Below are 22,175 nucleotides of genomic sequence, written 5' to 3'. Positions count from 1 at the left end.
CCTTTCGATTCTAAATACTTACCTGGATATTCCGAAATTCAAAATGTTGACCTTACAGCAGCTTCTACCCATGCTGGGCAAGAAGGCTTGGCTTGTTACTCTGGACCTCAAAGAGGCATACCTGCATGTCCCTATCAGACAAAATTGCAGAAGATACCTCAGATTCAAAGCTGGTACATTGCACTACCAATTCTCTGCACTGCCCTTTGGCTTATCTACTGCGCCCAGGGTCTTCACAAAGTGCCTGGCACCAGTAATTGCATTTTGCAGACAAAAAGGAATTCAAATATATCCATACCTGGACGACTGCCTCATTCAAGCAGAGACAAAGGACATTCTTCTACAGCATCTGGCGTTTGTAAAAAAAAAGTTGCTAATTTCTCTAGGGTACGCAGTAAACTAAAAGAAGTCAAAACTAGTGCCCTCACAACAGATTATATTCCTGGGTGCCAGCTTAAATACAACAGCCCAGGTGGCTTACCTCACGCCAGACAAACAAGTTCAACTAATTCAATATTTTCAATTACTGGCAAAAAGTCCCATCTCCCTGCAAGAAAAATTCTGCAGTCCCTGGGATTCATGGCATCCTGCATACTACTAGTACCATATGCCAGACTGCATATGAGGAAATTACAATGGTACCTAAAAAGTGTTTGGACTCAACACTCTCACAGTTTAGAAGCAGTAATACCAATGATTCCCTGCCTACAACAGGAGTTTCGATGGTGGGCACAAACATGTCACCTAAACAAGGGTCAGCCTTTTACCCTACCCACAGCCAGGCAAACTCTAACAACAGATGCTTCGGATTACGCCTGGGGGGCACATATGGCAGGAAAATGCATTCAGAGCAAGTGGACCACAGACCAGATGCATCTTCACATCAATCAAAAAGAAATGTTGGCTGTTCAAAATGCCCTAACAGCTTTCAAGGACCTTCTACATCCAGGACAACTATTACTAAATACGGACAATACCACAGTAATGTGATACATTAACAAGCAAGGGGGCACTCATTCTTATCCCCTATGCAGGCAAGCCATGACCTTGTGGAACACAGCTCTAACATACCAAGTTCACCTGCAAGCACAATTCCTGCCAGGAAAGAAAAATACTCTGCCAGACGACCTAAGCAGAAATATCATGGACCCTCACGAATGGAAATTGAATCCACAAATCTTCAGCATGGTAACGCAAAAATGGGGATGCCCAGACATAGATCTTTTTGCCTCCCCACTGAATTGCCAACTACAAAAATTCTGCACAAGGACTTATCACAAACAAACATGGAAAGTGGATGCTCTTCTGTTCAGCTGGAAAAACCTAAATGTTTATGCCTTCCCGCCACTGCATCTCCTTTCAAAGGTACTCCTAAAAGCCAGACAAGAAAAACCACAGATGATCTGATTGTTCCAGACTGGCCACGCCAGCACTGGTACCCTATCTTAAGGAACTTGACTCTGGGCCCACCATGGATTTTGCCTCAAATTCCACACCTTCTGACTCAACAAAACAATCAGATCCTGCGCGGTCAGCTCAAAACCCTAAACCTGGCTGCATGGCAGATACTTTAGTCAAACGGGCAACACCTCTCTCTAAAGCTGTTATGGATGTCATTTTGGAGGCCAGGAGGCCTAGCACCAGGAAAGCTTACTCAGAAAAATGGAAGAGATTCTGCGCCTGGAACCAGGCTTAAAGCCTTGACCCTCTTGTTCAAAACATTCCTCAGATTTTACAATACTTAACTGAGATGCTGGACAGAGGCCTATCCTTCTCATCAATTAAGATCCGTGCCTCTGCCATTTCAGCACATTACAACACGGATCCTCCTTTATTCTCTCATCCCTTGCTAAAGCAGTACCTCAGAGGGGCTAAAAACATAAGACCGCCCCGGAGAGCACCAACACCAACTTGGGACCTCAACTTCGTTTTGGAAAAACTGACCCTACCACCTTTTGAGCCAGCCAATACAGCCAATCTAAAATTTTTATCATGGAAAACAGCTCTGCTCCTGGCCATAACTTCAGCACGAAGAGTCTCAGAGCTACAGGCATTAATGGCAGTGGAACCTTTTATAATTTTTCATCAGGACAGGGTATCTTTAAGGACAAACCCTACCTTTATGCCAAAGGTGTTATCTAGTGTGGCTCTTAACCAAACCATCCATTTGCCAACTTTTTATCCAAACCCCCAGAATAAAGGGGAGAAACTTCTGCATTCTTTGGACATGCACAGGCAGCTGCGATTCTACTTGGACAAAACTAAAGCTTTCAGGAAAACTGAACAACTGTTTGTAGCATATGCTGCAGGATCACAGGGCAAGGCTATCTCAAAGCAGACTATATCCAAATGGATAGGACACTGAATTTGGTACTGCTACACACAGCATGGAAAATCAGTCCCAAATAACATTAGGCCACATTCCACCAGGGCAACAGTCACTTCAACAGCCTTTCTCAGAGGAGTACCTACCAAGGAAATTTTGGAGGCTGCAACTTTGAGTTCAGTGCACACCTTTACCAAGTATTACCACCTGCCTCTTTACTCTAAATCCAGAGCAGGATTTGCCACTGCAGTTCTGCAGGGCCTTATAGCCAGTCCTAACTCTTTATAGACCAGCCACCCAACCTTAGCTTTGGGATTCTACCCAAGTGTGATGACTGCAGCAGTGTAACACGAACATAGTACAGTTTTGTACGTACCATAAATGTAGATGTTCGAGTGTTCACACTGCTGCAGTCCAGGTTACCCTCCCTCCATCCCCTCTGAACTAGCTGGACTTATCTATACCTTTCTATCCTATACAACCTTTTGTTTTTTCAGTTTAATAAAGTGCTTGCTAGTATACTTTTTTGATTTTTTTTCTGGCCTTTTGTCGTATTTTCTTTTAGGGAGTCTTCTGTCTGCTCCTGGTGGATGACAAGATTGAGGTCTGGTTCTGGCTGCCCATTTCCTTTGGAAATGCTGCTTTTCCATCGACCTTTGAATAACCCCTCCTCTTTCGGATACTTTGATTTCTTATGTGGCAAATTTACTTGTCCATTGCTGTGCCTGTGGTGGTCAGGTGGTGCTTTAGTTCATCCTTAGGAGCTTATAGCTCCAAGTATTTTAGCCTAAGTGTGGGAATCTTTCTCTCCTTCTGTGACTGAGTCACCCCACCTTGATAACACTTTTAATGTAGTGGCTTTATTACCCCAACTTTTCCTTTTATTTCATGTTTCTTTAGTGGGGCAGAAACCCGAGGAGAGGGAAGGCCTGTAATCTCCAGGAGGTGTGCCATCTTCTTAAATGTTCTTTGAGATAGTTGAGCTGATTTGGCCTTTTAATTTCCGTAGCTCTATTAAGGAGTAGAGTTACTGTTGTCAAATTCCACTTCTTAGTGGTTTGGCTTCTGTTTTCAGTTTACACTTGGGTGACTTCTGCCTAGTGACCTTTACTGCAAAGCCTGCTCCTCCCCAAATGTAGCTGTCTACAGTGCTTGCCTTAGTCTTCCCTCTGGCATGCTTCATCACTGCGGCATTTAGTCTGTGGTGCTCTTCTTTAAGCATTTTTACCTTCAGTGCAACTTTTATAGACAAATCTCTCCTTGGACTGTTCTCAGAGTCATTCTTTTTGGAATCTTTTCTGGTGTGGTCTTATGCTCATTCAACCCAGCCATAGAGGAGTCATCCAAGGCGAAAGTCCTCAGTGTTTACATGTAGCAGAGACAACCTTACTTTATCGGTGGATAGAAGGCCCTCCATGCTGAGTCAAGAATAGCCTTTCACTTGTCTGCCTTTGGGTCTGCAATACCTCCAGCCATCCTTGTGTGTTAGTTGCCTGTAAGTCAGGCAGATACATTACTTGTTAATATCTGGATGTCAAAGCATTATTGATGCTCAATGCATGGATTACCATTGCAGTGGTCTAAGCTATATGGGTTCTAATTCTCTGTAGCAGTCAGCATTACAGAGCTTTGGGAGCCCAGCAGGTACACCAGCTACGAGTATGCAGAGCATTATATATAAAAGGCAGTTAGTGCCGATTTCATCAGAGCTTTTTTGCTGCTAAAGTAAGCGCTTCATTCAGCGGTCCCCATGATCCATCATCAGCTAGCAATCTACAAGAGTTGGACAAGATTAGTCCCCATTGGGGAAAGCCTTTGTAATTTAACTTAATTTTATGAAGAAAATGAGCGTCACTCTGACATTGTGGTATTTTGCAACAACATGCTGTCTTAAAATATTGGAGTTGTAAATTTGATGTTTGTGTAAACTTTTTGTGAGGAATTTTTTTCTGTTTTGACTAAAAACTTTCTCTGATTTTATGCATTTGAGATAGGATACAGTGCTTATGAGAGACGGTCAGGAATGTACTACCTCAAAAAACACTTACCCTCTTCTGTTGTTCTTACAGACTGTCCAGGCATCGCTGCATGCTTTACAGTCTTTTTCCTGTGTTACCAATGGAGAAACAGTTTGTTTCTGTGCTTCTACCTTATTCAGCACCAAAAAAAGTAGTAGTTTTATAAGGAGCCTTTAGGTGTTAGGCTAGATCCTTATTTGCCTCAGCTGCTGGTGGCTGACTATGCTGTGACCTCTTTGTTCCTCAGCTCACCCATCTTGCTTCCCCAGTCCTCTTTTAGCATTTGAAACCACTAAAGTCTGGGATGAGTAGCCAAGTCCTATGCAGCTGTAGGTATGCTGATAGTGAGCAGGGGCGAGCCAGTATTTCTGCTGTTTGGGGAACGAGCAGTTGAATGGTCTTCACTGAGCTGGAATAGGGTCTAGGACGCAGGTTCTAGTGTGGCTAAGGGTCAGGACTTTTTCAGGAAGAATATGCTTAGTGAGACAAGCTTCCTGTCTTCCATGGACAAAGCAGATTTACTAAGATTTGCCATGGAGCTGGTTACTGTTTTTTTTTTCCCCTTGCTTTCAAGCATCTGGCAGGAAAAGAAAGCATTCTTCTCATTCTGACAGGAATTTTCAGTGAGAAGAGCCATTACAAGGTGAGAGGGAGTACACTTCAGAAATGTCTTCTCACTGTGTGCATTCTGATTCTGAAGCCATTAAGGCTTCAGATTTCTCTGTTGTTGACATCTCTTTCATGTACATTTTATCTAATATGAAAGAGAAGTGTCAGTGGAACCAGAATGAAATTTCTATGGCACAGAAAATGTATTATGTTTTGTTACAGCTACAGATGCCTAAAGTTGTGACTACCCCTTGCTTTACAGAATGATGTTATGTAGTCCTATCTCGCCGTAATTCTTGCTGGATGGGTTCGGAGCCTATATTCAGCTCTGACTCTGCCGATACTAAAGCTGGAGGGCTTTTACTGGCTCGAGGCTAGCCCCTATCCCATGGTGCCTCACGGCAATTCCCCAGATCTCGTTTGCCTCGAAAGCTTTGAGGTTGTGTCATACTGGCTCGTTGGCCAAGTGAAACGATGTTTTGCTATATTTAGTCCTTTTTTAGTCTTCTTTCTATCTATTTATATATTGATAGTTTCTTCTTTATTGTGCGACTGTTTTTGAAAGTTTTCAACCCCTATCCCCCCCCCCCCTTAGGACTATACGGCTCATTTAAGTTAGAGAGCCGTAGTGCCCATTTAAGTTAGAGGGCCTTCCGTCCCTGTGTGTGTGTGACTGTTTAAAACAAAAAAAACTTTTCTCTTTACACTTTTATTGTAGTAATACTGTTATTTTCGTTTGTCTTAGTGTTTAAGTATGTCTAAAGATAAGGATCACAAGGATCATCGCCCTTCCGGGTTCAAAACATGTGACAGGTATGCATAGAAAATATCTCTTACAGACAGCCACACCAGTTGTATATATTGTCTTGGCGAAGCCCATTTACAGGAACCCTGCACCTTCTGTCACGCTTTTAGTACAAGAGTGTTGAACGAAAGGAAGAGAAAACTTATTGACAAGGGGTCTTATGACCAGTTCCTTCCAGGAACAGCTGGAACTTGGTCAGGCAGCTCCAAAATCTTTAAAGAGAAAATCATCTGCCCCAACATCAGAGCTGACCAAAAAGTCTAAAGCGCCAGAACCAAGGAGTTCGGTTCCGACTCTGCTTCATCTTCGGTGCAGTCGATTTCATCGGTTCCGAGAAAGTCTTCAGTACCGAAGATTTGCCCAACATCGAGACTGTATCTCCTACTTTGAGATCTCCTTCGGTCTCCACCAGATCCTCCAGGACCCTATCAGATGAGGACATCGAGGGGGTGGTGAAGAGGTTGCTTTCGGATCCAGCTATGGCTAGAAAATTGACCCCTCCAGACCTAAAGGTCTCTGAGCCGACCCCAGTACCGATCACTGTTCCTCCTCCGACTGCTTCGCTCTCGGAGCCTATTATGTCAGGTTCCTCTGTCTTCGACCCTTCGGCTCCGGGGATTCAACCTGTTTCCTCGGCGCCAATTACTCTATCCTCGATGTCTCAGTCTGGAGCCGGGGGTTCTGGGAGCCGACACTCTCGTGTCGACTTCGAGGGGGACAGTCACCCTGGGTTCTCATCTGAACTGACCCTCCGTCTTGGAGACTCTACTCTACTCAGCTCGGCTACCACTTCTGCTTCGGAGCCGTTCCCTTTTTCTAGCAGTCGACCATCCACCCCCTCGGAGCGGAGGTAGTCTTCGGAGCGGGGGGGGGGGCTTTCAAAGCTATAGAGAAGGCTTTATCCTCCGCCAAAACCATGCCTTTAGAACCTGTGTCCCACCAGCAGCAGGCAGCAAAGCCCCCCCCCTGCCACCCCCACAGTGTAGGGAACCAGAGGCTCAAGTAGCCCCCTCTTACGAGACCTCCCCACATTACTCACTGGAGAGCTCCCTCTGAAGAGGTTATGTAAAAGGAAACATGTCGACTCCCCTGAGTCTGTCGCATCAGACACTGGTTTAGAGGAATCAGAAGGGTCCCCTAGATCCCCCTCTGATGATGTCTCCTTCTCTGACATCCTAAAAATCCTTAGACAGAGGGGTGATTGGAAGACCTCTAACCCTACTGAGGATGAATCAATGTATCTTGAGGCCTTTGGCTCCCGACATTCCACCTGTTGGTTGACACCGCCTTATGACCAACTTTTGAGTCATATCGCGGAAAGCATGGACCTCTCCAGATTCAGTGGAAGCTGTCCCGAGGAGGCCAAACAAATTTATGACAGCACCTGAGGACAAGTCTTTCCTTAGTAATGGAGTTCCAGTTGATGCTATGGTGGTAGCAGTGGCCACCAAGAAGGAATTATCTGAGACGTCTTCTAATATCCATCCTCCTAACAAGGAGTCAAGGACGATGGATAGGTACGGGAAGCGTACTTTTTCTTCAGCGGCATTTATATTAAGATCGCTGAATTTACCTGACTCATTTTACTCGTCTTCAGCGGGATCTCCTGAAAGAGTTAGGAGATACCCTCCAGGGTTTAGTAGCTCCGAATTCCATGGACAGAGTTTCTGCGCAGCTCTCCACCCTTATTTCCATAGCTAACTCCTCCATGAGAATGATCTCATATGCGGCAGATGGAGCGAGCAGGGCAGCCGCAGCAGGGATATCCCTCAGGAGACATTTGTGGATGCGTCTCTGTCATTTTACGGAATCCTTCAAGTCTTCCTTCACTAACGTTCTCTTTGATGGTTCATCTCTTTTTGGACCCCAAGTGAAAGAGACTTTGACTAGGTGTGAGCAGGAAGGAAAAACCTTGTCTGCCGTTGGAGTCCATTTCTCTCTCCCATCTAGACCCTATCCCAAGGGTAATACAGGAGGGAAAATGTGGTTCCGCAAACCCCAAAAAGGTTTTCCTCAGGCACAAGGTCAACCCTCCCCCAGAGGCAGAGGGGGAGGATATAATGGAAGATGCCACCCTCGCGGCAGAGGAGGTCGGCAACATCAGGGAGACAGAGAAGCTTTCTCTGATCATCCCTTCCATCGACCCTGAGGGATTGCCCTACTGTCCATCTCTGGAGGCAGTCGGGGGTCGTATATCACTGTACCCAAGCGCCTGGCTAACTATCACTCAAGATCAATAATATCCAGAGGTTACCTGATTCCCTTTATTTCTGAACCCCCAACAAGCAGATCTCTTCCAGACGTACCACCCATCCAACTAGAACGTGCAACATCAGAGGTCATCTTGTTGCTGCAAAAAAAAAGAGTCATCCAAGAAGTCCCCGCAGAGCAAGTAGGATCCGGAACTTACTCTCGATTCTTTTTAGTTTCAAAAAAGACCGGGGACTGGAGATCAATTCTAGATCTCAGCAGGCTCAACAAGCATGTAAGAAAATCAAAGTTCCGAATGGTTACTCTGCAGTCGATATTTCCCTTTATCGGGAAAGGCAACTGGATGTGCTCAATCGATCTCCAGGATGCGTATTACCACATCAAAATGGACAGGTGCTCCAGGAGACACTTATGCTTCCTGCTTCGAGCCAGTCATTTTCAGTTCAAAACACTGCCCTTTGGACTCGCTACAGCTCCCAGAGTGTTTACCAAATGCATGGCAGTGGTAACAGCTCACCTGAGATGTCAAGGATTCCAGGTGTTTCTGTACCTAGACAACTGGCTCCTCACTGCTACCACCAAGCATCAACTCATAAGAACCAGGAACGAGACTCTGTCCTTGTGCGCCAGCCTAGGCATCACTGTCAACTTGCAAAAGTCAGTCTTATCTCCCTCGCAGTATATTGTATATCTCGGCTCAGAAATTGACACAACCGCCGTGTCAGTAAGCTAACACAGGAAAGACTGGAATCTCTATGCAGTCAGGTCAGATCCTTATTAAACAAGTCTAGGCCAGAGTAGTCCTTCAAGTTCTAGGGACTATGGCTTCCACCATCTTATTAGTTCCTCTTGCTCGCCTACATATAAGGATTCTCAAATGGATGCTATTTGCACAATGGTCAATGCTTTGTCTCACCAGATATTAATAACAAACACATGCAAAAGGGATCTGACATGGTGGTTACACACGAAACAACTTGTCCTATGTCGTCCACTTGTTCCTCCCCAAGAGAAAGCAGTTTTAACCACTGAAGCTTCCCAGATAGGGTGAGGGGGGGTATTATCTGGGAAAGTCCATCCAAGGCACTTGGCAAAACCACGAGAACCACTTGCACATCAATGTTCTGGAGATGAGAGCGGTGCTATATGCGTTGCAAGCATGTCACAGCTCCCTTCCCACCGGAACGATTGAGATTCAGTCAGACAACATGTCTGTCGTGTGGTACATAAACAAGCAGGGGGGAACCAAGTCTTACCCGCTTTGCAGAGAGGCCTTAAGAGTTTGGAAATGGGCGATGGATACTCAACACTTCTAGATAGCAATGTATATCCCAGGGAAATCCAACGTAATAGCAGACAAACTCAGCCGAGCAATTCTGATGGTTCACGAGTGGTCCCTGACTCCAATGGTTGCGAAAGAGATCTTTCACAAATGGGGCCAGCCTTGCTGCGATTTATTTGACACTCACCTGAACACCAAATGCAGCAGCTACTTTGCCCTCATTCCCCATCCGGGGATGTCACCCAGGGATGCTGTAGTTCACGATTGGCCCCCGGGACTTCTTTATGCCTTTCCTCCTTTTCCACTCATCCCCAAAGTAATACAGAAAGCCAGACAGTTGAGGAGTTCCTTGATCCTCATTGCTCCTTACTGGCCTCGACAAGTTTGTTTCCCTTCCTGTGGCCCTACCTCTTGGAGGAACCATGGATTCTGGACCCATCTCCAGATCTCCTGATTCATCAATCGGGACAGTTCCATTCCTCCATCCACACCCTCAAATTGACAGCATGGCTGATCCAATTCCACATATAGCCAGGTGTATTCCCTTATCCCCAGCGATCAAACACATCCTAATTTCATCCCATAAACCTTCCACTCAGAAACTAAATTCTAGCAAATGGAAAAGGTTTTCCCTTTGGGCTACAAATCTGGGCTTAGATCCATATACAGCTCCTTTAGAATCCATTTTATCCTTCCTAACAATTTTTCATGAAGGAGCGGCAGCCACTACAGTTAGAGTTCAATTAGCTCAGAAAAAGCAAAAATATCCGCTGGCTTTACCATAAAGGGATACTCCTCCGAATGAATATATCACTAGTTGTATATAAAGCAAAAGTACAACCTATTGCACCGAAGCAATGGTCAAAAAACTGCAGTACCACTCGTCAGGAACCAAGGAAAAATAGTTTAATAGTACAAACGTTACAGCCACAACACAGAAACGGGATTGAGCGCGCTTTCATCTGCAATAACTCGACTTCATCAGAATCCACTGGATTCTGATGAAGTCGAGTTATTGTAGATGAAAGCGCACTCAATCCCGTTTCTGTGTTGTGGCTGTAACGTTTGTACTATTAAACTATTTTTCCTTGGTTCCTGACGAGTGGTACTGCAGTTTTTTGACCATTGCTTCGGTGCAATAGGTTGTACTTTTGCTTTATATACAACTAGTGATATATTCATTCGGAGGAGTATCCCTTTATGGTAAAGCCAGCGGATATTTTTGCTTTTTCTGAAGTGTTTTTTTGTGGAGGAGTATTGGAGGAGAGTTCAATTAGCTGCCATTTACATTTTCCATTTTGGTTTGATGGGAAATCCAGTCATGCAAGGAGTTCTTCTTCTTAAGCCCCCAATAAAGCAACCATTAGAACCCTGGGATTTAAACTTAGTCCTCTCATCTTTGATGTCTGCATCCTTTGAGCCATCCTCGTCGTAAGGCTTAAAATTATCATGGAAAACCGTATTCTTGGTAGCTATAACATCTGCTAGAAGAGTTTCAGAACTACAAGCTCTAACTATCCAACCTACTTACATTACTTTTTACAAGGATAGAGTCTCTCTCAGGACAAACCCTTCCTTTCTTCCTAAGGTATGCTCAGAGCACAACCTGAATACTACCATTGAGCTACCTGTGTTTTTTCCAAACCACTCTAACAAATCAGAAATTGACTACACCAGCTAGATGTCCACAGGATACTCTGGTTTTATATACACAGGACTAAAGAATTCAGGGAATCTGATCAACTTTTTGTTTCCTTTTCTGACAAAAGGAAATGCTTGCCTGTTTCTAAAATTACTCTTTCAAAATGGCTTTCGGATTGCATATCCTTTGTTTATCAACAAGCTGGTAGACAATTACCTGTAAAAGGTAAAGGTCACTCTACTAGGGCTGTAGCTACTTCATGTGCCTTTAGATCTAGGCTCCCAATTGATATCTGTGCAGCAGCTACTTGGGCAAGATCACATACGTTTGTCACTTACTACAAATTGGATTTGGCCAAGTCATTCTTTGGGTCCACTGTGCAGAAGAGTCTCTTTGCTTGAGCCACCCGGGATGAAGGTGCTAGGGACGCTGTCCCATCCAGCAAGAATTACGGCGAGATAGGACTACATAACATAAAGGAGTTATGTACTTACCATAACGTTCCATGTTTGTAGTCCATCTCGCCTATATTCTTGTGTCCCTCCTCCAGCCCCCTTCCTGTTTCTGGGGGATCTGGTGGACCCCTTTTTTGGTGCTGCCTGACATTGTTCTTTATGGTCCACCTGGAATGGATTATATTTTCTAATCCTTTGCTGTATTTGTACAGCTTCTTTCATATTCTTACCTGACAGGTATTTATTGCTTTCTTGCAAACTAGATCTGGGGAATTGCCGTGAGGCACCATGGGATAGGGGATAGCCTCGAGCCAGTAAAAGCTCTCTAGCTTTAGTATCGGCCGAGTCAGAGCTGAATATCTGCTCTGAACCCATCCAGCAAGAATATAGGCGAGATGGACTACAAACATGGAACGTTATGGTAAGTACATAACTTCTTTTTTTTTTCTCCCTGTGGCAAGTCTGGCTGATGATCAAACTTCTTAAGAGACCTTGACAGGTTGTATAAGGTACCCCAAACACACAAGTACCTGTTTTTTAATCCTAATGCAGATCTAGAAGTCTTCATGATCTGCTACAGATAAACAGGTTACTGCTACTAACACCAGCACTTCTGATAAAGATGGGAAAGCAGTGGATAAGTTGGGGAAGAAAATGCATTCTTCTGCTGTAACTTTTAGGATTTTGAATAAAAGGCCCAATTTCAACCACCTATTCTCCAACCTGTTGTCAGGGGTTTCTGAGGATACAACGCTCTTGGTCATACCAGTATTTTCTTATTTAAATTGACCTAGGGCAAGTTGATGGAGAACATAACTGATGGACCTGTTATTAGGCCACAACTAACTAATCATTTAAACTGCACTCTGAAATGAGCTGTAACATTGTGGGGTTACTATCTTTAATTATGCAGATACCTAAATTGGTAGAGCTCACGACTGGGTGACCAAATTGGGGGCAGGGCAGGCCCTGGCTGAAATAGATGGTGATCCATCCAAGACAATAACTGTACCTCAATTTCTGAGGTGACTGGTGTCCGGTTATAAAATTAAATTTAACTTGGGTCCTTTTAGGTAGGTGGCAGTGTAAGCAGCAATGAATAAAGCCTATTTCTTCCATTATCAGGAGATGCAAGTTGGAAAAATTTGTCTTCAGGCCTGATAGTCACCCTTAATCAGTATGACGCTGGTGAGCGTCTATAAAATTTTATAGAAATGCCTTTCACGTAACATGGCAGACTAGATGTTTTTGGCAGTTTATTCTACCTCAGAGGACATATTGGACAGAATTGTAGAACCACAAAAAGTTAAGCCTTGTCACATCCACCCAGATTTAAACAAATGTCTGTGGAACTTGATAATGGTAGACCCACCAGTAATGAAAGCTGCTAAGCAGAATACAGCTCTGTGTATCCTTTATGGCACTGCTTGCTAATTAAAACTTTATTTTTAAAGATGACCACATTTCTGAGAGACCCACGCCAGTCTTTCAAGGTTATACCTGCCCATAGTTGTAAATAGCTTATAGGAGACCTTTGACTAGAAGTCAGTATAAACATTTACTGCAGGATTTGGTAGAGATCTCATTGAAGAAGTTAGATGTGTGTGAAAGTATTTGTTCTAAATAGTTTTCTTGGGTACACGTGGTGGTGCAGGTTGTCATTAAAAATGGGAAGATTTTTAACCATTTAAGTAAAAGTGATTTATGGGCATCCTTTTATTTCTTTTAATAAAAAATAGAGAAATAAAAAATAGAAATTAGGTACAAGATAAACATTGTAGGTACAGAAGTTGCAAAAGTAATTGGTGGTTTCAAATGTATTGTGCTGGATTACTGTATGATGCCCATTAGGAGGAGAAAATGTGAAATATGTGCTGGAAAAGGAGTCAGTGTATATACTAAAGTTCAGTGCACTGCTCCTCTGAAGGGCTCAATAAGGAATCAAACTGGAAGTGTTTGAGATGATTAGTTAAAGGTTATGATTGGGTATAATTTGTTCTGGATAAAAGGTCCTGTGTGGGTACTAATGGTGAATGTACATAAAGAAGCAAAAAAAAAATCAGAGAAAGTTGACTACAGCTAAGTCCTTATGGTTTGTTAAAGTATTATACTCTAACATATTTTGAAGATGCATCTACCAAAAGAATGTAAAAGAGAAAATTTCTTGTTTGCTCTATCTTTGTCAGTACAGTAGAGAGTCTATTATCCGAACGTCAGTTATCAGAAACGTGAATTATCAGAACCAGCCTTCCAACGTTTTCGGGAAGGAAAAATCAGTCTGAATATGTAAACATTATGTGTTTGAGCTTGTAGCCAGATTGTTTGTGAAAAAATATTTATTTTCTATTGGAATCGCTGAATGGTTGAAAGGTGTATTCCTGCATGCAGAAAAAAACAAGATTTTATACTACCCTAGGTCCCAATTAGTTCAGATAATCAACTCTCTACTGTACTTGTGAGAGTTATACATTGCTGGAACAAGTATAATACCCAACATTCAATGAATTAAAATGAACTCAACACTGATTCTACTAACCTTAATTAAAACTCCTGTCCTTACTGGCATTTGTAATGACAGTGATGGAAATTCAGACAGGATAATCTACTCTTTCTGTTTCAGTGCTTGACATTACTTTAAGCATACCTCTTCTATAAAGCCTTTAATTTTCATTGCCAGTTATCCTTAATCTAGTTCTTTAGTGAGTATTTGAAACCCTTTACATGATTACTAAGTGTTAAACTGCAAATGTAGTTGCTTCTGCATTTTTGGTGTATCCAAGTTTTGTATTCTTTTGTATGTATTATGCAGTCTGCTGTCTTTGTGCTGTAAAAACGTAGTAGAACAAAATTCAAAGTGAAACTGGCATCACTGGTGATAGATTATACAAGTGAAATTGCAAAGTTAGTTTTTGCAGTAAACTCATTGTTCAGCTGTACTTGCAGAATAGTAACCTAGTTAAGGAATTTAAGCGATATTTCATTGAGGCCAGTTTCCCCCCACTACTGAATATTAAACATAGAAAGCCTCATTTATTGAAGTGCCCCACAGAAAGAAACCCTGCAGCCTCATTTTTTTTTCTGATTAAATTTTAATTTAGCTTTCTTGAAATTTGTGTTGAGATGTGTGTTTCACTTTTTTAGTACTCTGCAGTGTATTTGCCTTGTCCCCGTAGTTATATCACCATGTCTAGTATTAATTTAGGGGTTGTGTAGGTGCAGGCTTTGGGATTCAGAGAGCTTGTTCCCACCTACAACACCTTCTATTAAGATTTTTCAATAAATTTGCTATAATAGTGGTTTTATTGAAAGTGGTTTCAAACAAATAGCATGAGTCTTTTACAAGTCATCCAGTGTTGAAATGCACTGCCTGTGCCTGTTTTGAATGGCTTTTTTTCTCTTTTTCTTTTTGCAGTTGCATGCCAGACACTGCTTTCCTTACCTGTGCATTTTAATTTAGAACAAATATTGGGTAAGTACATTTCTTACATAAAAGTGAAGCTTTTATTTTAACAATGTTATACTGCCTGAAATGTAGAATGCTTGAAGGGCATAAATCATCAGATCTTTGACGGTTTACTGCAGCAGGTATTTTCTAACCAGAGTGACAGCTTGCATCATTTTCATATCCATACCTTAAAAGACACATCTTTGCCCATGTATGTTCTGCTTTTGAGTATGTGTGTAGCATTTCCCCTTATGTGGTCTCCACAGATTTATTTAGTGACTCTTACTTAGGGTCTCAGCAAAGTCAGGAAATTCTAAGGCTTTGAAGTACAAATCACAGTGTCTGCAAAGTTAAATAAATGTTTTAAATATCACTATAAATGTCACAGTTAAAAAATGTGGTACCCCCCCACCTCCCCAAGTAAAGAAAGATCTGAAGTAGTTTACTTCATTTGGTCTTCAACCTGTGGGTACCGTATCCATATTGGATCCAAGCCGGCAAATTCACTAGCATCTGCTCCGAGCTCCAAGCGCCTCCCTTACCCATAATAGATCTCCACTACCTTCCAACCCCCGGCTTGCCTGAAGCATCTTGATCTCCTGAGTTCTGAGTTAGTGAGTAGGTTATTTGCTTATTAAGCAGCTTTTTCTTAAATTTTTGGGTGTTAAGTATTGTGTAGGTTTCCGCTCCTCCTCCCCTCGCTGGTGTGTCATGTATTAGAATTTTTCCTGTAGTTTCAGTGTTAGTTATTAGTGTATTGCTTCCCCAATCCCCTCAGTGTTCTGTGTGCCTTGAGTGTGTGGTGAGTGGGAAATCGGTATTTTTTTTCTCCTTTTTCTTCTCTCTGTGTGATTTTTTTTTTTCTTCTGCAGAGACATGGCTGACCCCAAGCCTGTCTTCTAAAGGTGCACTGAGTGTGGCTATATATTGTTTCCAGCAGATGGCCACACACTTTGTGCTGTGTGCTTGGGCGCTATTAAGGACAGGAAGGCTAAGTTGGCCCTAAAAGGCCTTCTACCCACTTCTGAGGCGGCTGTGGTCTCCTCTCCTTCCTCTCTTGCCCTTGCTTCTCCACCCTCCCAGGCTGGGACTCAACCTTCCATTTCTAAGCCTGTGGAAGTGGAGCGCAGAAGGGGCAGAAAGAAGGAGAGAGAGCATAAAACTGACAAACACAAAGCAGAGACATGCAAGAAGTCTCCGGACCTTCCTTCTACTCTCGCCAAGAGTCAGGCTAGGATCCGTGACTCCCCTCGGCTCCGATTTCCGAGATTTTCCCTGGAGCCGGAGGAGACACGTCCTCCATCTAGGGCCTCTGTTCTCTGACCCGCCAGGTTGGAGTCTGTGGCCTCGTCGAGATCCATGCCTAGCTTTATCGGAAGTTGACATGGATAAAGTGATGAGGAGGTTCATTCGTACTCAGATCCAGATGGGGGTCTTGCCAGACCCCTCTCCCTCTGGAGGAGGGAGCTCACTTCCTTTTTTCACACCAATTTCTCCGATCTGTCCACCGGGTTCGGAGTACTCGGATCCAAGGATGGCCTTAGTCAGGGGGTCGGTGCTGATGGTACCTGTCTCCTTGATGCCGGCAGCTGCCTGGAGCGTGTTGGATCCAACCAGTTCTGATCTGAGTGGCTGGAACTTGGGTGTCTGATTCGAGGGAGTGGAACTTTTTTCATCAGCTCCATCATTGTCGGGCCAAGTTCCCTCCCTGTGAGCTCAGTCTATTTCGGGCCCGACTCCGATTCTCGCTTCGGATCCGGGGAGAGCGGTTTCCTTAATAGTACCCCAGGAGGCTCTTCCCATCGGCGTTGGACATGATAGAAAGGGTTCTCTCCACTGGAGCGAGACCCTTGACTATTTCCTCTGATTCCGCCTAGACTCCCTTGGCTCTGTCTACGAATCCCATCATTTTACCAGAGGGACAGCCCGTGTTCGAGGAGCCCCAGGCTATTCCCCCTGAGGAACAAGTGGCTTGCGAGTCCCGCCCAGAGAGCCCTACTGGAGACGTGCCTCGCAAGCATACGTGGTAAGAAGAGGTACTTGGACTCCCCAGAGTCCCTCACCGAGGACACTGATTTGGATGATGCGGAAGGTTCCCGCAGGTCACCTCCCGAGGATGTCTCCTTTGGAGACATCATAAAAATCCTATCCCAGCGGGGAGTTTGGTGTGCCCCCAAACCTTCTACTGATGAACCAGTGTTCCTGGAGGCTTTTGGCACAGGCCCATCTACTTCCTGGGTGTCCCCTCCCTCAGATCCCCTGGTCGACCTAGTCACCTCGCAAGCCTGGAAGGAGCCGGACACTGTGGAACCAATCCTTAAATATCCAGATGATCTTGAGTTCTCCAGCAGATAGACCAGCGTGGAACAAGAACCCCCCCATAGACGCTATGGTGGTAGAAGCAGTCACGAAGAAGAAACTAGCCCAAGAGAGTTCCTCGGTTCATCCCCCAACCGAGAGTCTCGGATGATGGACCGCTTAGGGAAGTGGGTTTATGCATCAGTGACCTTTTCCATCAGGGTGCTGAACTACCTGGCCCACGTCATGAGGCTACAGCGCGACCTAGCAAGGAACTAGCTGAGTCTCCCCCCTAAGTCCATGTCGCAGGAGGACAGAGACATGTTCTCTGCGAGGATTTCCACTTTAAAAGCAGTCTCCAATACATCCATGCGACTCCTCTCACATGCTACCGAAGGAGCGGCTGGGTCTGGTGTGTCCATGAGGCGCAACAGACTGTCAGTTTTCGGAACCTTTCAAGGCATCTTTTGCTAATGCCCCTTATTGACAGCTCTACTCATTTTGGTAAGACCGTCAAAGAGACTTAGATCCAGAGTTTGAAGGATGGGAAGACTCTGTCTGCCGTCGGAATCCGCTTCTCAAACCCTCAAAGATCCTTTTCCTGGAATCAGAGAAGGCAAAAGAAGATCTGGTTCCGGAAGTCACAGTATTTCCGGTGCACTCAGAGCTCTTCTTCCCCCAGAGGCAGAGGGGGACAGGATAGATGCTGGCCCACAGGCAGAGGGGGTCCGAAGAATTTTGGGTCTTGAGAACCTTTTTCAGACAGGCCCAGACAGCAACCCTGAGGAATTGCCCAACTGCTCTACTCTGGAGGCAGTCAGGGGTCGATTGTTGCACCTGGCGGCATGGAAGTCCATAACATCAGACCGCTGGGTATTTCAGATCCTATCCAGAGGATACTCTATCCCCTTTGTGGTTCCTCCCAAACACCTCCTGGATGTACCACCCATGCAAAGGAAGGCAGCAGCACTGGAAATCTCCAAGGTGCTAGAGAAATGAGCCATCGAATCTGTCTCCCCAAATCGGTCCAGATTGGGCATCTACTCCAGGTTTGTTTGGTGCCAAAGAAAATGGGGGACTTAAGGCCCATTCTGGACCTATCTGCCCTGAACCTGTCAGTTGCCAAAGAAAAATTCCGGATGGTCACGTTACAGTCCATCATGCCGTACCTGCAAGAGAGCGACTGGATGTGCTCGTTAGACCTCTAGAATGCCTATCACATGGACACACAGAAGCTCCAGGAGGTTCCTCCGCTTCTGGCTAGGAGTCTATCATTACCAATTTCGAGCCCTACCCTTTGGTCTCACCACAGCCCCCAGGGTGTTCACCAAAGTGATGGCGGTAGTAGCGGCTCACCTGAGGCTTCAGGGGATTTAGGTCTATCTGTACCTGGATGATTGTCTCCTCACTGCCCCTACCAGGCGTCTACTTTTTCAAACCAGGGATTATTTCTTAAAGCTTGCTCTTCAATTGGGGATTGCAATCAACGCATCCAAATTGCTTCCAAATCCTGTCCAGGTGATAGAATACATTGGGGAAAGGATAGACACAATACAGTGCAAAATTTTCCTGACCACAGAGAGAGTGTGAAACCTGAGGATGCACATCTCCCTGATCTACTGTTCTCATATTCCTCATCTTCTCTCGTCAGAATCAGTGCTGAGGGCCTTAGGTTCAATGACGGCAATCATAACGCTTCTTCCGTGCGTCTGGTTACACATGCGAGTAGTACAGTGGACACTAGCGGTACAATGGTCCCTGTTGTATCTTCTATTATCATATCCAATACACCTCAGTCGAGTCTGCAGGTTGTCCCTTCTGTGGTGAATGGACACTCCAGAAATCTTGGAGGGACAACCTTTTGTTCCAGGCCCTGTCCAAGCCACAGTGACCACGAACGCCTCACAACTCTGGTGGGGGGGGGCATTGTTTGGGCGGGACAGTCCAAGACCTGTGGTCCCCTATCGAGACTAGTTTGCATATAAACGTTCTGGAGTTGAGGGCAGTCCTTTTGTTGTTTGCAGGCCCTTCATGCCTTTCTTCCTTTAGGAACCATTGTAAATTCAATCAGACAACATGTCAGTGGTCTGGTACGTCAACAAACAGGGAGGGACCAGATCTTACCCTCTTTGTGGCAAGGCCATGAGAGTGTGGGAATGGGCGCTCTCCACCAGTCGCTTTCTCATAGCAACGCACATTCCAGGATGGTCCAAAATTCTAGCGGACAGGTTGTCGGACTATTCTGATGCCTTACCAGTGGTCCCTGAATCATTCAGTAGCAGATCTTTCTGGAGTAGGGTCAGCCTTGCTGCGATCTCTTTGCATCTCCTTCCAACGTGAAGTGCAGCGAGTTTTTTGCTCTGAAAACCCCGTCAGGAGAGTCCCCCAGAGATGCTGTAGTCCATGCTTGACCTCCCAGTCTTTATGCTTGGCCTCCAGTACCTCTTATTCTGAGGTTTCTACAGAAAGCTTGTCAACTGGGGAGTAAAGTGGTCCTCATTGCCCCATTTTGGCCTCGCCAGGTATGGTTTCCCTTCCTTTGGTCTCATTGTCTGGCTCCGCCTTGGATCTTGGATCCCATTCAGGATCTTATTTCATACCCATCAGGGGTTCCTCATCCGAACCTGGACAGTTTGAAGCTCATGGCTTGTCTGCTCCAGTTCCCATGATTGCTAGGACTCCTGGATTATCCTCTTCAGTCAGGTCTATTCTGGTGGCAGCTCATTAGTCTTCCACCAGGAAGATTTACCACAGCAAATGGAAATGTTTTTCCTTTTGAGCTTCTCAAAGGAGTTTAGATCCTTTCACGGCTCCTATTTCTGCCATTCTGCACTTCCTAGCCAATATTTTTCAACAAGGAGCAAGCTCTTCTACTATCAAAGTTCAATTAGCTGCCATCTCTCATTTTCACGTGGGTGAGAATTCTGCCTCTCTGGTTTCTTCCAGACTGTGTAAAGCCTTTATTAAAGGTACTTTCCTGTTACGCCCCCTCCCCGGCCAAGGATCCTGTTCCTCCATGGGACATTACTATGGTTCTTCTGCAAACACAGATCTTAAGTTTTTGTCTTGGAAAACAGCATTCCTAGTAGCTATCACCTCTGCAAGCTTTGTCCATTAAAGTTCCTTATATGATTTTCCATAAAGATAGGGTTTCCCTTCGGACCAATCCGTCCTTTCTTCCCAAGGTTGCATCACAAGTTAACATCAATCAGAACATTAACTTACCTGTTTTTTTTCCCAAATTTTGCTAACTAAGTGGAATACAGACTCCACTTGTTGGATGTTCATAGAAAGTTATGATTTTATTTACACAGGACTAAAAACCTTCGTAAATCTGATCAACTTTTTGTGTGTTTCTCTAAACCCTTTTTGGGTAAACCTATCTCCAAGGTCACTATTGCTAGGTGGGTTTCCTTGTGCATCCTTCAGGTCTATAAGGATAAAGGTTTGCCTCCTCCGGGTCAGGTGAAAGCTCATTCCACTAGGTCAATGGCTACTTCTGCGGCCTTTTGGTCTAGAGTCTCATTGGATGATATTTTTTCTGCAGCTACTTGGTCCTCATCTCATACCTTTATTTATCACTACAAATTGGATTTGACTTCTAGAAAGAGAGCATCCTTTGGTTCCACGGTGCTCCAGAATATCCTTCCATGAGAGCCACCCAGTAGTTTAGTAGCTGGGGACTCTGTCCCACAGGTTGATGACCAAATGAAGTAAACTATTTCAGATAAAGAAGTTATGTACTCACCATAACGTTCCATCTGAGTAGTTCTACTTCATTTGCCTTCAACCGTCCCTCCCTCCTTCCCCCTGACCTTATCATATGAACAGCCTGTTGGCTGCAGTTTTAGGTCATAAAGTATTCTTCAGGTAGGGTTCTCAGTATAAGGGTCAGCAAACTCGATCTGGGGGTTGGAAGGTAGTGGAGGTGTATTATGGGTAAGGGGAGGAGCTTGGAGCAGATGCTGGTGAATTTGCCGGCTCGGATCCGATACAGATCCAGTACCCACAAGTTGAAGACAAATGAAGTAGAACTACTCAGATGGAACATTATGGTGAGTACATAACTTCTTTTTATGTGGCCTATTGGAACAATGGCTGGTTACCTTTACTGACAGCAGAACCAAAAATGATGACTTTTTACAAAACATTAAAATACCAGCTAGTTAAACTGCAGGGACATGGCGTGCTGTGAATGCACAAATATGTTGACTATATTTGTCATTAACTATAGCCTGTAAGACTATTTAAGTCTGCAAGTAATCTTTTCAGTAAAGCATACCCCAAAAAGTCACAATGTCACTGATTAAAACCTTCCCCCTCTTTTGATTCCAAGTAGAGTACCAGGCAAAGTGATCAAGTGCTGCTCTTTGGGATGCCTATATGTGTTAGAAATGTCTTTCCAAGATTTGGAGGTATTGCAGGAATCAAATTAAGGCCCCTGGCCAGGGTTTAGGCCTGTGCAAGAAATTCCTGTTGCACGTCATGTGAAATATTAATTGCACATTAATATCAAGCCCATAACACTTATTAGCCCTCAGCTCTAATATGGTGAACAGAAGTGGAACAGAGGACCAACAGTGGCATGACAAAGAAGAAGAATGGGAGCACAGAGTAGCCTTACACTGCAATAATGCTGCCGCCTTTTGAATTGATTTGATATTAATTACAAAGCTAAGTTATGTACAGTACAAGCTGCTGTTTGTGGCAGTCCATGGCACTTCATGAAAAGTGCAGCATTCATGTGAAATGCATGTGTGAATATTGTCCAAGAGATGGGCAGAATCTCTCTACCACTGTTATCAGTCTAAATGAGGAGAGGAAAGTGGAGTATTTAAGATAATATAAAGGGGTGGAAGAGCAAGCAAAGAGAATCACCCAAGGGAAAGAAATAGGAAATTGGTAGGTGGTGTGATTGAACTGTGTGTACATTCTTTTGAGGGGTATGGATCCCCTTTTAATTTAAATGGGGAAAAGGTTTGATGGGTATGGTATGCAAAGAATGATTGGGTATGGAAAGAGCGTTTAGGATGCCATGCAGGGGCAAGCAAATACATCAGTACAAATAATGAGGTGATTTTATA

General features: G+C 44.3%; 1 protein-coding gene across 2 annotated transcripts in view; it reads left to right on the top strand.

The window, feature by feature from the left end:
• BORA (BORA aurora kinase A activator) overlaps positions 1 to 22,175 on the top strand; it is a 1,242,116-nt gene that overhangs the window by 504,967 nt on the left and 714,974 nt on the right. For both annotated transcript variants that reach the window (XM_044071743.1, XM_044071742.1), the window contains one exon: positions 14,761 to 14,817. In XM_044071743.1, the coding sequence (XP_043927678.1) occupies positions 14,761 to 14,817 (57 nt within the window). The remainder of the gene's footprint in view (positions 1 to 14,760; positions 14,818 to 22,175) is intronic.

Source organism: Protopterus annectens, chromosome 5.part0 (assembly GCF_019279795.1).
Source record: "Protopterus annectens isolate FY-2018-M chromosome 5.part0, PAN1.0, whole genome shotgun sequence".
Taxonomy (NCBI): Eukaryota; Metazoa; Chordata; order Ceratodontiformes; family Protopteridae; genus Protopterus; species Protopterus annectens.
Note: the sequence above shows the minus strand (reverse complement) of the source record. Positions and strands in the feature narration are given on the sequence as shown.